This window comes from Dioscorea cayenensis, chromosome 14 (genome assembly GCF_009730915.1).
Source record: "Dioscorea cayenensis subsp. rotundata cultivar TDr96_F1 chromosome 14, TDr96_F1_v2_PseudoChromosome.rev07_lg8_w22 25.fasta, whole genome shotgun sequence".
Taxonomy (NCBI): Eukaryota; Viridiplantae; Streptophyta; class Magnoliopsida; order Dioscoreales; family Dioscoreaceae; genus Dioscorea; species Dioscorea cayenensis.
Genome location: NC_052484.1, coordinates 1,189,573 through 1,204,398, shown reverse-complemented (window position 1 = coordinate 1,204,398; position 14,826 = coordinate 1,189,573). Strand labels below are relative to the sequence as shown.

The following is a 14,826-nucleotide window of genomic DNA, read 5'->3' as shown; positions in this document are numbered from 1 at the left end:
CTAATTGTTTTGTTAGTTCAATAACAAATATTGGCCTAGTTCCCTTTTTTTAATATATATATATATATATATATATATATATCTTATTCTTAAATTAAATGTGATTAGGTTACTTGCTAAATATATTGTTCATTTACCTTATGATTAAGATTTTGGCTTGGTTGATATTAATTAATTTGGTTCAGTTTGAGTTAATATAATATAAAGTTTTTTAATCTCTCAAAACCAATTAGTAAAATGATTTGATTTCCTTTATGAACCATTTAAAAAGGTTTCATATTGATTAGTGAGAAAAAATATTTTATTTATTATTATATTGAAATTAACACGTTATGAACTTTTTTATTAGACATTAGTTCATTATTATATTAAAAATAATATCTATATTTAATAATATTATATTGTATATTTTATTTGGAAAGTTTCTACCTAAGTTTTATTTATAACTTTTTGATTTATTATAATACATTTTATTCTTTTTTTCACCGGATAGGATCATTTTCAGATCGAACAGAGTTTTTTTAAGTCAATAAATAATACCCTAATTACCAATGCCGTTTTTAATAATTTTTTTTTTACTTTAATATATAATATAGTTTAAATATTTTATAAAAATAAAAAATATTGATAAGTGTTTGAATATATTTGTTTATCCTTTTCTGTAATTTGATAATTTTTTTATTTTAATTCGTCTCTTTTCATGTTTAGGTAAAAATTATAAGCGCTTGAAGCAAAAGAAATATATTAGAGCAACTCAACACAAAATTAAATCGATTAAGTATATATTGAGATTCCAAAGAAAAACAAGAGTATAACACTATTATATGTTAATCGTGTATTGAAGACTTGAAGTTCCACTGAATTGCAAAGAAACCCGAGAACAACAGGGTTTAACATGCCCTCATGTTGAGACTGTGTTCTTCTTAAGAATTTGAAAATTTTGCTTTAATTAGAGGTAACAACATGGCCAGAAACACACCCATGTGTTACACTTGTGTTTGGGCCTAATTTCTGAACTATTAAAGGCGGAATTATTTTTTGGAAACTTTTTTATTAGGCTTTTCAAGGGAATGGATTTTAGGGAGTCTTCTCAAGATTTGAAGGTGTTGCATAGAGGAGAGATCATTGGCAGCTATTTGGAGGAGATATCTACAATATAGCATGAGTAAAAAGGGACCAAGTCTCTTTGGAAGAGATTCCATCAACCAAGAGGAGTGTGGAATTTGAGGGAATTTTCATTATGTTATTCATTTTTATTTTATTTATCTTAGTTTGTATTGTGAACTCTCTTAAGATGAGGAAGCAATATTCTAGAGTATTTGGGCATTGATAAATCCTAGGATTTGATTTGCATTTTGCACTTTGGATATTGGTCACATATTGAGTTCTTTAGATTGAGATTCATTTGCATGTTATTAAATACCATGATATTTATTATAATGAAACCTTGATTTCATGTTTGATACATGTGTGAGAGATTGAGAAAAAATTATGCATAAGTTTACTGTAATTGAAGAGAATTGTGAATAAATTTAGAGGTAGGAAACTCTTAATTAAAATTAACCTTACCTTGGATTTCTTTAAGTGTTCATGCAATTGTAGGGGGTTAGATAGGAGAAATATCTTATTTAGTTTTATATGTGATTAGTTGCTAATTGTCTTGAGAAAGGGATTAACATAAGTAAGGAAGTCCAGATTTAATCCTCTTTTCAGGGGTTAATAGAATGCTAATGTAATCATAGCGAGTCTAGGATAGGAAGAGATTCCAATCGTATTGGATAAATTACTCATCATCCTTGAGAAAGGTGTGAGTATATTTCAGAAACACCCACGATCCAATCTAGTTAATGCCAATCCAATATACTAGTTTAGAACTTCATCAGAAATCCTTAGGGGATTTCTCATCCGGATGCCTCTTTCTTATGATTGATTGCATTCTCGACAATACCCATTTTTCATGTAATTCCTAATCTAATCTCTTTTTAGTTTATCTCTTATTATCTATCAGCCAGATAATAGATGAATAACTAATAATAGTACTTTCATTCCTCATAGGATCAACAACTTTACATTTGTTGCACATTTTATTATTTGATGTAATAGTTCACTTGGTAGCATAGAAGCACGCGTGATCAAATATTATGCAAATTGAGATGATCCAATAAGGTCTTCTCCAAAGTTACTTTTAAAATGAATATAAATTCTTTTGATGAAAACCAAACCTAGCAAGAGAATAAAACAAAAGAGCTAGTAAGTACTTGAACTTAACCTAAAATTAAGTGGTGTTAATCCATCATTAAGCATGTTAATTAATATATTCTCATATGGCGCCGCCAAACCTCTCATGAAAACCAAAAAATTAATTAATTAATTACATCTTAATAATTAGTCAAAAGATATATAGATCAATGAATATCAAACATAAACAATGTTCTCCACTAGAAATCTAATGGGACCCCTCTAATCATCAATTTAGTGTTTATTTTTAAAAAGGTATTAGATAGTCTAGTTTAGGGAAACTAAAAGCTACTTATTAAAAAAAGATTAAAGAGAAGGAGAACTTTTAAGCTTGTTTTTTTATTTAATTAGTGAACTTAAATAGTGTTAATCATCCCTTTTCATTGTACTTTTTATAACAAAGTATTTATAGGTTAGGCAAATAACAATGGCTAAAAAAACACCTAAGAGAAGGCACATGGAAATTCCTTATGTTCTCTTTTTTTAGAAACTTTTTACGCGTGATGGAAGACTAAACTTTGTCATCCATCGATCGATGTATAAATCATTTAGTTAATAATTTATTAAAAAAGAAATGAATTTGAACTGGGGTGGCATTATATATATATATATATATATATTTTGGTAGAAGATGCATGTTGGAAGGTCCCTAAAAATTATTTAACTTGATAAAATTTTAGTGTCACCGAAAGGGATGATGAGCTAGATAAGTGAGAACACTAATTAAAGCTCGCATATATATATATATATAAAAAAAATTATTTTATTTTTAAATGGTGTGTGTGAATTTTTTTGTGTCTTTATTATTATTTTTGGATGATGATAATTATTAATAATAGCATAAAGAATGAGTATAATATAGAGAATTTGGGTGAAATTCTCTTAGACATTTTCTTTAGAAAAATCATATTTTTAATGTGTAAAAATATATTCATTTTACTCTTAACATATACATTAATGTTTTTTTTTCATTTATCAGTTATATTTGTTTTACTACAACGTCAACTATCATATTAAAAAAATAAAATGAATAGATTTACTAATTTAACAGCCGAACCGATTAAATTTATATAATTTATTAACAAAAATAAATATTTTATATATTTTAACTAACAAAATACATAATCACCAAATTAAATTTTAAAATCACTCGTAAGGTTTTAATTCTTATATATACATACATGCATAAAACATTTTTTTTTCTCTCATATCTATCAATCTATCTCAAAACCCTAATTCTCTCTATACATAAAAACACACATACTCTCTCACCATATATATACATCAATTTTTTTTCACTCATATCTATTAATCTATCTTAGAACCCAAATACTCTCTATATATAAAATAATAAAAACACACATATATAATCTCTCACCATCCTTCATGAAAAGGTGCAAAGTTGGCAGAATGGTAACCCTCATTCTCAAATGAATATAAAATATTAAAATGAAAGCAAAGAGCCAAATAACCATGCATACACTCTCTCTCTGTCAAAGTTGGGCAAGATGGTGACCAACACTCATGCAATAATATATATATTCCTATATGCACATAGAATAATATTCAAGCCAAAAGCATAGTGCCAAATATATAACCATGCTAGCTCTCTCCTTCTTCTTTCTCTCAAATATATATATATATATATATATATATACATTATGAAAAGGAGAGAGTGATGAAAGAAAAGAAAAGTCCCAAGTTTCCATGCACATGCATGCCCACCAAAAACCCTCGCTTTCAAACAACTTTGTGGGGGCCCTAACATCACTTCCTAGATCATCAACCCTAACTCCAAGGACAAGACCCACTACCTTTTATTTTAAAGTGGTCTCATGCAAACCCTAACCCTTAATGAGTGCCACACCATTAACACAAACAAACTAGGGTTTGGTTCTTTGTTCTCTAGGTATTCAATGCCTCCAATCAGACCCTTTGATTAGTGTTTACATTACCTACCACTCAAATAACCAAGATGCATGCTTAGCTATATGACAATAGATCATATACCTAAACATAAATTTTATATCCTTTTCTTTATTTCCTTATTTTTTTTTTATGATCATTATGTGTCAACTTTATTCACAATGACTCGATATCAGTGATTTTAGGTAGCCGATTTTTTCCCCTTTTTTAAAAAGTTAATCAATAGAAAATGTCAAAGCATAATGTAAAATTAATTTAAACTAGTTTGGTTACATTGATCGGTGGAGAATCTTCGGACGGCAAAGAATCTCAATTATAATTTTTTTTAATTAATTTATCGGTTGTTATTCAACTCTATTCTAATTTGTAACTATGTTGCATCAAAGATTCAAAAGTCAAAAGAATCAGAATATTTCTTTTTAGAAAGGTTGTTATAAAAAAAATTTGAGAAGATTAGGGTTGAGATGCAAGTTGCATGCTGAGTGACAAACAGATTAGAGAATGAATATATATATATATATATATATGAAAATATGAGGAAAATAGCAAAAGGTGTAAAATAGAATTAATAATAATTAAAAAATAAAAGGCAGCTAAAGTCCAAAGCACTAAGGGGCTGGTTTGGTATGGGGGGTGGGGGAGTGCCACCTGTCAAGAATAGTTGTGTGGGACCCATACAAAGCTCATTTGCATTGTGTGTGGGACCCACACAAAAGAGATGAAGGTCCCACTCCAGGTACAGAGAGGTACACAAGTGATCTGACTCAGCATTGAGTGTGTCCACGTGCCAAATCAGAAAGGGCAGATTCAATGGGCCCCTCTGTGAATTTTTTTTATTTAAAAATTATGAACAAGTTATTATGTCCTCACTCCGGTCTTTTTGTCTTTCACAAATTTATGGTTTTTTTTATTTATCATTTTTCAACAGTAAAAAATATTTATTTATTTTTTTAAAATTACTTTTAACATTTTATTTAACTCTCTTATAGGATTTAAATATGGGAGAAAAATATGAATATATAAATTATGAGTAATTTTAAGAAAATAAATAATTTTTATAAAATTTTGTGAAATTAATAAGTTTTTTGGTATGTGAGATTCGGTTAACCACAACAAATAAAAAAATAGAAGGAGTATAAGACTCAACTATTGGACTGGATCTCTGAATAATAAAGAGAATAAAATACCAACCACATCGTTAAAGAGATAGTCTCATCTAAAAATCGTACTCATACATTAGGGTTTTGTTTTTGTTTTTGTTTTACACAAAAAAATGGTTAGTATGGGCATCAAATCAATATATATTATTAGAAGCTCATATGTTTATATTTATACAATGCTATTAACATATTTATCGAGCTAATGAAAATCACTGAGTTATCTTGATTTTGATAAAACTTACCCATCAATATACATGGTAGATCATATTTCAATAAAATTATACACATTTCAAAAGGGAAAACATAAAAAATAAATATATTGTCAATTTGTTTTTATAAAATTAATTAAAAATAGTGGTGTAGTACTAATGAGGAAAGAATGACATGTGAGAGTTGAGAGAAGATATAATGCGTTATTATGAGTTAGATGGAGAAGATTGTGCAAAAAAAGACTTTGATGTGTGCATTTGCAAGGATGGGGGGTGTTTGGTTCATTGTCCTATTCATATTGACATGATCCCAAATTAAGTGGGAGATCCCTAAAAAGTTTTTTATTATTCATTTATGGGCCATCCAATTAAAGGATCAAGCATTGGTTATAAGTTTCCTTTTGTTGATTTGATTTGATTGCCCCAATATATATATATATAACAATTAATCAATATAATGTGGTGTATAATTGATCAATTATTTAAAATTTCATATAAAGCAATGGTTTGTAGAAGTATATAAGATAATACAATATATATATATGTGTGTGTAAAAAATTTCTAAGAAAATTAATATTGGACTAGTTAACAATATTTGTTTGTTGACCATACATGTGGCTTATTCCAGCTTATTAAAAATCAAGGAAAAATTGACTTGTGAACAATATAATTTAGACAATTAGTCTAATAGTTTTGTCGCCTTCCAAATTCATTTTGTTTGACTATTTAATATTATGACACAATTTTTTTAATATTTTATATTTAAGTAAATTAGTAGAAAAAATAATTAAGTTAGTGTTAAAACTTCAGTTTAATATTGTGACACTATTTTTAAAATATTTGATCTTAACTAAATTAGTAAAAAAATTATCTAATCTAAGTTACAACTATATAAAGTAACAATCTAATACGTTAAACCAGCTGGATATAATACAAATGTATAAAATAAAATAAAAATAATTATAAAACAAAATGAAACAAAATCAAAATTTGATAGATTTGTGAAAAGTTAAGAATCTTACAATTAAATGTATTATTAAAGTGACATTATTAACATTCTCAAATTGGAAGTAAATGTCAGATCATGTTTGGTCTTGCATCATTTTGATTATTAAACTCTAAACAGAAGAAACCATTTATGTACCATTCTTTCAATTGTTCTAATGTCTATTCAAATCATTATATTTTCATGCTCTTCCTAATGTCTTAAACTTGATTGTCCACATTAATTAACTCTCCTTGCAATTGAATATGGTCCTTTTTGCAATTTTTATGATCATTCATACCATAAAAATTATCATTTTCAATAAAATTTGGAGTTTTTCCGATAATGAAATATTACTAATTTAATAAGAAGACAATGACATTTTTTTTTTAGATTTGATCTCCTAATACTCTCATTTCATTTATATTTGTAAAAATAATTTATGAGAAAAATATAAAAAGTGTAATGATAATCTCAGTGGATAATATTTTCATATTAAAAGTATCAAACCGTCGGTCCATAGTATCGTTACCAATCGATGGATAATATGGATCATGAGGTCATTGATGACTCAATCAATTTGATAATCTATGGACCATTATAAAAAAGAAAAAGAAAAAAAAACAGTGAATTTTACTATTAAATAGCAATTTTCTAGTAAATTTGTTCTTTTATAATAATCTTGATTCAATCATATTTGAAAAATAAATAAATTTGTGAGTAAAAAGCCATACAAAATTTTAGAGTGGGTTTAGTATTAAACCATTAACAATATTATCACTGATTAATGAATAATATGCATCATAAGCTCTTGATTGGCTCAATCTACTTGATCACAGTAAACACTTAAAAAACAATAATAAATCAAGAGGAAATATGGTGATTTTTCCAAGAAATTTTTGATTTTATAATATTATCAATTAATTAGTACTTCAAAAAATAAAGTATGAGAAAGATAGTTTAACAATGAACTCACTAGATAATATCTCCGTATTAAAAGTATCAAACCATTGATAGTATCATCACCGATCGACTAATAACACGGATCAAGAGCTCATTGATAGTTCAGCCGATTTTATCACCACTAAAAATATTATAAAACAAATAAAAATCAAGAAAGAACTTAGCTTTCACTTTGGCTAGCTTTGATTACACTAATATAGTATATGCATGAATACTTGGCTTTTGGATTAATGTAATGGCATCTTCAAAGAGTGGCTTGTTTTTTTATACTTAAGGCGGCTAAACTTATCATTTGAGAAGGACTCCACATGCACTTATGATTCCCAATTTCCCCACTTATTTATACACCTATCCCTTAACCATGAATTCCCAACTTCACACCCAAAAACAAGCTAAAATTCTCTCAGAGACCCTGATCAAACACCTTCTGATTCTAATTCCTGCAAGGTGTTCGACCATGTCCTCAATGAAATCCGGTGATGAATTCTTGTCCCGGCGTTGCATGTGGGTGAACGGTCCAGTAATCGTCGGTGCCGGGCCATCAGGCTTGGCTGTTGGCGCGTTGTTGAAACAACAAGGTGTGCCTTTCATCATCCTCGAGCGTGCTGATTGCATTGCTTCACTCTGGCAAAAACGTACTTACGATCGCTTGAAGCTTCATTTGCCTAAGCAATTCTGTGAACTCCCCGGTCTCAGCTTTCCGGCCAACTATCCAGAGTATCCATCCAAGAAACAATTCATTGTTTATCTTGAGAATTATGCAAAGTCCTTCGGTATCTCACCGAGATTCAATGAAGCAGTGAACGAGGCTGAATATGATCAAACATGCGGGTTATGGCGTGTGAAGACTAGCAAAGCTGAGTACATTTGCAGACGAGTTGTAGTAGCCACTGGAGAAAACGCGGAGAAGCTCATTCCGATTATACAAGGAATGGATGAGCTAGCAAGACCGGTGATCCACGTCTCTGACTATAAATCCGGAGAAGAGTTTAGACACAAGAAAGTGCTAGTCGTCGGTTGTGGTAACTCCGGCATAGAAGTATCACTTGATCTATGCGACCACAACGCGATACCATCTTTAGTTGTTCGCGATTCAGTAAGAGCAAAAACATAACCAAATACTCAATAATTCTGTTATTTTCTTACTTTTCAATGATACTAAAACACATCTTACAGGTGCATGTATTGCCAAGAGACATCATGGGGAAGTCGATATTCGGTATCGCGATGTTTCTAATGAAATGGTTGCCGGTTTGGATTGTCGACAAAATCCTACTACTACTCTCATGGTTTGTGATTGGAAACATTGCAAAATTTGGGTTGAAAAGGCCATTGGCAGGGCCATTGGAGCTGAAGAACAGCAAAGGAAAGACCCCTGTTTTGGATATTGGAGCATTGAATAAAATCAAATCAGGTGAAATCAAAGTAGTTCCTGGTATAAAGAGGTTCTCTGAAGGCAAAGTTGAGCTTGTTAATGGCCTTGTTCTTGATGTTGATGCTGTTATTCTTGCCACTGGCTATTTAAGCAATGTCCCTTCTTGGCTCAAGGTAAAACCATGCACATATATACACATATATAAATATATTTATTTATTTTTTTTTTTCTGTTGGTTTTGAATGGGGAAGATGGGATTGTGTGCAGGGGAGGGAGTTGTTTGGAAAGGATGGGTTTCCAATGAAGGGATTTCCAAATGGATGGAAAGGAGAAAAAGGGTTTGTATGGAGTGGGGTTCACAAGGAGAGGAATATCTGGAGCTTCAATGGATGCAGTAAGAACAGCAATGGACATTGCAAGGATATGGAAAGAGGAAACTAAGCAGCAAAGACAACAACAGTTGATTGCATCCTAGTATTTGTGTGTATGTTTTTTTATTTCCTTTTTTATTTTAGTTTTTTGGTTTTGGATTTTGAGTTTTGTTTATCAGTTTTGGATGGTACTGACTCACTGACAATGTACAAACAAACTGCCAGCTGAGCCCTCTCTCAATGCTGCAGAGGAAAAAGTTTTGTAATTGAAGATGATGAGGCTTTCTTTATTATTATTATTTTTTTCAAATTTTTTTTTCTTTTGCTTTTGTTTTCTTATTTGGATTTGATTGTGTTTCTAGAGAGAAAAAAGATCAAAAAGTGTAGAATTCTAGCAAAGCGATCGTATTAAAATTTTTGTCATTGAGATTTTTTTTTTTTTGTATTTCATAGTGTACTTTTTTTTGTCAAGAACAAATTTGTATGTCAATTTCGTCGTGTGTCGTACTCGTCAAATCCTTTTCGTTTTAATTGATGATATTTGAGAGAAGAAAAATCAACAAGAATTCAAAGATAAACTCAAACGAAAAATTCAAAAAACTAAATACGTACGTGTTATATGTCATTGTTTGTGACTGAAATCTGAATCAGAAAAAAAAATTGTTTAACAAAAATGCATTAAAAAATACAACAGATATGAGTTATTTCTCAAATCAAAGTCGAATTAGAGCCACAAATCAGTAATTTTTACTACAATTTAAACTCATCGATGAACTTCGAGGGACCGCAAGTTCACATGGTGTGCCGACGAACATTTGTATCGGTTTCAACATTAAATTTTATATATCATTGATCATCGAAATAATTTCGCTACTTGTGTGCATTCACAGCTACTTGATGTGATGCTCAATTTATTATGAGAATTAACTAGGAAGAATAATTTGATGGAAACAGAGAGATTGAGCCAAATGTGCTTATCCAAATTACATAATGTCTATTTGATATAACTAATTAATCAATCATTGAACACACAAGCTTAAAGTAGAAATCAAACAATAGTTGCAGAAATGCAGAAATAAATGTGTTCACAGAATGTAGAAGTTTAATTGATTGAACAAATTAATCATATGCATATATATAGTTTCTGTTATTTATTTATTTTTATAGATGAAGAATTTAAATTAGAAATTAAAAGTTTATTTGATTGAATTAAATAAAAAAAATGCATGCTCTGTTCTGTCATGAAGTTCAGAAACAGGGATGAAAAATATCTGAGATTAAAATTAGATAAATCAAAAGAACAAATCAAAACAAAGATTAGATTATTTGAATTGAGTTTCTTTTATCAAACAGATATTTTGTTTTCTATATTTGTCTCTAATGTTAATTTATTTATAAAATATTCAATATTATCTTTGTGATGATATTCAATATATAGCTTTATATACACAGGATTTTTTTTTTGGGGTCAATTTTTTAGTTTATATGATAAAATAATACAATAATTTTAAAAGAAAAAAAAAAAAGTTAAAAACCCACATAGTAACTAACATAATAAAAAGTGCCACTTAAACACACAAACCCCAATTTCTACACACAAAATAGGTACCATGTACATCAAAAGAGTCAAATGAAATTATTACTTAGGGATTCGAACCCCCGAGGTTCGTAATCACGTGCTCTAATCCTCTAAGCTACAGGCCCCTCACCCCGTCTCTACTGGATTTGTTCCCGCACATAAATTTGTGTATCAAGTCATCATTAGCACTGTATTGAATATTTTATAAATACAATAAACAAATAAATATTATGATAAAAATATATAGAGACAAAATACATGGTACTACTCTAACATAAAACCTCATTAAGAAATTCAACTCCTCGATTGCTTTAGTACTATTTAAGATGAATGATTCACTCCTGATATGTGTTTCCGGAGTGTCAATAATATCTTCCTTATGACTACTTTTTACTAAACCCATATTTCACCACTAATGGATTATGCTTTATATTCTTGTATTATTAGTATATCTATGGTTATAATTATTTTTATTTAATTTTAAAAAATAATGAAATTTTTTAGAGATAAAAAACATTTAAAATAGAAGTTAAAAAAACAAAAGGCAGAAATAAGGAATGAAAAACAAAAATAAGATGAATTGAACTAAATTTGTATGAATTGGTGGCAGAGAAGTAGCCATATAACAATGTGTGGAGGAGTAGAGAGTCCAATAAGTTGTCACTTTCATTTAAGTAGTAGTAATGAGACATGAATGGTGACAATAATAATAATAACTCTTATCATATACCTCCCAATTAATGTTTGATCAAACTTTGGAATGTCAAGATAGCTCCACCTTGCCACTTATATATATATATATATAGCAAAGATCATCAAGGTTTATGAACAGTGCAATTAACAGTGTCTGAGTATGGTACCCTATTCAAACGGGTTGTTCTTGTGTGTCTGGGTTTTAGTTTTAGTTTAATCATAAATATAATAAAATTAGAATTGGACGGTTGATGTCTCATATATATTGGCATGCAGATGATTTGCAACTTGCAATTCAAACTGAGAACTTAGGTGTAAATTAATGTTTACAAATGAATTACAGTTTGGAACTCAAACTGAGAACTAAGTGTACATATTAATGTTTACAGATTCTTTTTGTTTTATTTTTTTATACTATATTTTAATAACATTGAAAAATTTTAACTATAAATTTATCTATATTGAATTCAGATATAAATTTCTCAAATTTATGTTATTATTATTATTATTATTTTTATAATTTTCATATAAAAGGAAGTGTTTTTTTTTTAAAAAAATAAATAGAGGGACTTTTGAATTGATGGATTTATTATAAATAAAAAAACTTTGAGGGGGCTTAGGGCAAAAACAAGAAAGGTTCCATGTTCTCAAGCTCATCAATGGCTGATGGTCTCTCTGAAGAAGCTCTAGGGCAACAATGGAGAGCCCGCGAGGATGGAGGAGGCTTCGTTACCTCTCCTTCAAGAATGCCACCATCGCCGTTTGCCTTCTCAACCTCGCCGCCGCTGCCGTTCTCCTCCAATCCTTCTTCTCTTCTTACCACCGGTTCAGATCCGTCCCTTCCCATCGCTTCCAGTCCGGTACTCTCTGAAAACTATTATGAATTCCATCCCAATTTTCAATTTTTTTTTCTCTTTTTGGTCTGATTTAATATTTCATGATTGAATTTTCATTGTAGATCACCTCAAGTACGTCATGGAGTCTCTGGAGCTGCGCCGCGCTTTGGAGCCTGTGGAATTGATTAAAAGAGTGAGTTTTGTGTTTGTTTTTCTTCTCAAAGATTGGATTTTGTGTGTTTATGCCGCGAGATTTAGGGTTTTGGTTGGGGAAAATTATTAGGTTAGGGAAATTGAGCAAGAAGTGTTTGCTGATGAACCAGAGAGTGAGATGCAGAAGCTTCCAAAGCAAACTACTGCTGTTGATTTGTCAAATAGGTTGAAGGATTTAAGATCAACAAATGATGCTAATAGCTTGAAAGGTGATTAATTTTTGCTAAATTTGCAGTTTTTTTGCATTCATTTGTGAATCTAGAAATTTTTGTCTGCTCTTTGTGTGATTTGCAACCAAATGTAGTTGTTTGTACTGATGTTGATTTAGGAATCGCGAACAGTGCCATGCAATATGTTTATTTGTTTGCCCTAATCTCTTCAATTTATATCATGCATGTTTGTTGTCTAAGCCGAGTAACATCAAAATTTTCTTTCCCTGCATTCCATCCTCTTTTGACTGATTTATGACAAAACATAGATGTATGTACTGAGTTTGATCTAGGGTTTACTCATTAGACCAGTTTGTGTATTGGTTTCTTAGTGAAATCTTTTGAGATACACGATCTTCAGAAATTCAAAGAACAATTCTATCATCTTGGACATACAACATTATGCTATTGTATAATTTCAATTTATTTGTATTACTCATGGCAGAGATTTCTATCATGGATGTTCTGTGTTCTTTTTCTGATGTACAATCAAATGTTAATGTTAATGTAATGTACACAGATTGATCTATGAATTGCCCGTTAAACCCTGTTTGTGTACTAGTTTTCTTAATGAAATCTTTTGAGAGACATGATCTTTAGTAGTTGGAAGAACAATTCTGTCATCTTTGGCATACAACATTATGCTATTATGTAATTTCAATGTGTTCCTGTTACTCATCTTTCGATTTATGCCATCGGATTTCTCTAAGTCAAGTAATATAGAAATCTTCTGGGTGACATGATATTTAGAAGTTCATCGAAACATTTCCGTCATCTTTGGCATATTACATGATTCTATTGTACAAAGCGCTTGGTCCAGATTTTTTAATGCATAATTCCTGGGTATAACTTCAATTTATTTCCAGTACTCATCTTCAATTTATGTCATGGATGTTCTCTAAGCCAAGCAATATGGAAATTCTCTTCCCCTGCATTCAATGTATCTTTCCTGCTCAATGTTTTCATCTATTTCCATATTAATTGATTCATAATTTATTTCCATTTCATTCCACTGCTCATTGAAGATAATGTTCTGTAAATTGGAAAGAAAAATAGCTGGACCGTTTCGATGATGAGTAAACAGACCTTTCTAGATTTAAAACATCAGTTTATGTTGCATAATTGTTCTCCAGTTCTCACATTCCCTCCCAGTATTCTTCTTGTCTTCCAAATTTTGAATTTAACATTTCATAGGCCTTGTGCTCTCAATTAATACCTTATTACTAGTTTTAGTTGGATACTATTAGTTCAGTACTATTGAGTAAACTATGCCTGAAAATCAATTTTGGTCACTCCAAATAAAAAATGTCAGTTTTGTTCTTAAAATTGAAAACACACTCTGAGTAAGTGCGAAAACTGCTGGTTTTTTTTTTGCTGAGTTTAGGGATTATTCATGCATCTCTCATTGTGGTTCAAGAACCAAATTGAACATACTTATTATTTTTTTGTTTTGGTTTACTTCACATGATTCATGATCAGCAAAAGATTAATACACATACAGTTTGCATTGGATTAGCTTAAAGAAATATCTGATCTAATCATGCGGTTTGACGTGTAAAACCAAAGTTCAATTTATCCGAATATCGGTATCTTTTGATTTGCACTATTCATATTTAGTTCTTGCATTACTGATGAAACATCTTGCAAAATATATCCTGAATGTTTTTACCCTCATTTAGCTCTCGAGGAATGGCGAAAGCGAAAAATGGAACGAGCAAGGCAACGAGAAATCGAGAAAAATGGAGCCATATAATTGTTGTGATCATGATCTTCAACAGATAAGAACATGTTTGTATGTAAGACTGTTGTTTGATTAACTAGTAAAATAAATAAGTTTTTATGTATGTTGGGATTAGCCATCAACTATTTTATCATCTCTGTGAATGGTCATCCTGTGTACATTATCAATAATTTACAACCTTAATAAACAATTTATCTAAATGTTTCAGCCCTTTCTTTTAATTTTATATAAATGATTTATTATTATTATTTTAATATATTATCTCTCTTTCTAATTAATGCAATTAGATATTATATATAATATGTGGAAATACCTTCATTTTAATTCT

General features: G+C 29.9%; 2 protein-coding genes across 2 annotated transcripts; both read left to right on the top strand.

The window, feature by feature from the left end:
* Nucleotides 1-7,824: 7,824 nt before the first annotated feature.
* Nucleotides 7,825-9,446, top strand: LOC120275755 (probable indole-3-pyruvate monooxygenase YUCCA9). The gene is given in 4 exon segments (XM_039282446.1): nucleotides 7,825-8,577; nucleotides 8,658-9,029; nucleotides 9,124-9,189; nucleotides 9,191-9,446. Coding segments are annotated over 4 exon segments (1,314 nt in total). The 5' UTR covers nucleotides 7,825-7,842; the 3' UTR covers nucleotides 9,332-9,446.
* A 2,701-nt stretch (nucleotides 9,447-12,147) lies between these two features.
* On the top strand, nucleotides 12,148-14,631 carry LOC120275757. Its single transcript, XM_039282448.1, has 4 exons — nucleotides 12,148-12,359; nucleotides 12,458-12,528; nucleotides 12,619-12,757; nucleotides 14,437-14,631. The coding sequence occupies exons 1-4, from the start codon at nucleotides 12,197-12,199 to the stop codon at nucleotides 14,508-14,510; spliced, it is 447 nt and encodes a 148-aa protein (XP_039138382.1). The 5' UTR covers nucleotides 12,148-12,196; the 3' UTR covers nucleotides 14,511-14,631.
* The last annotated feature ends 195 nt before the right edge of the window (nucleotides 14,632-14,826 follow it).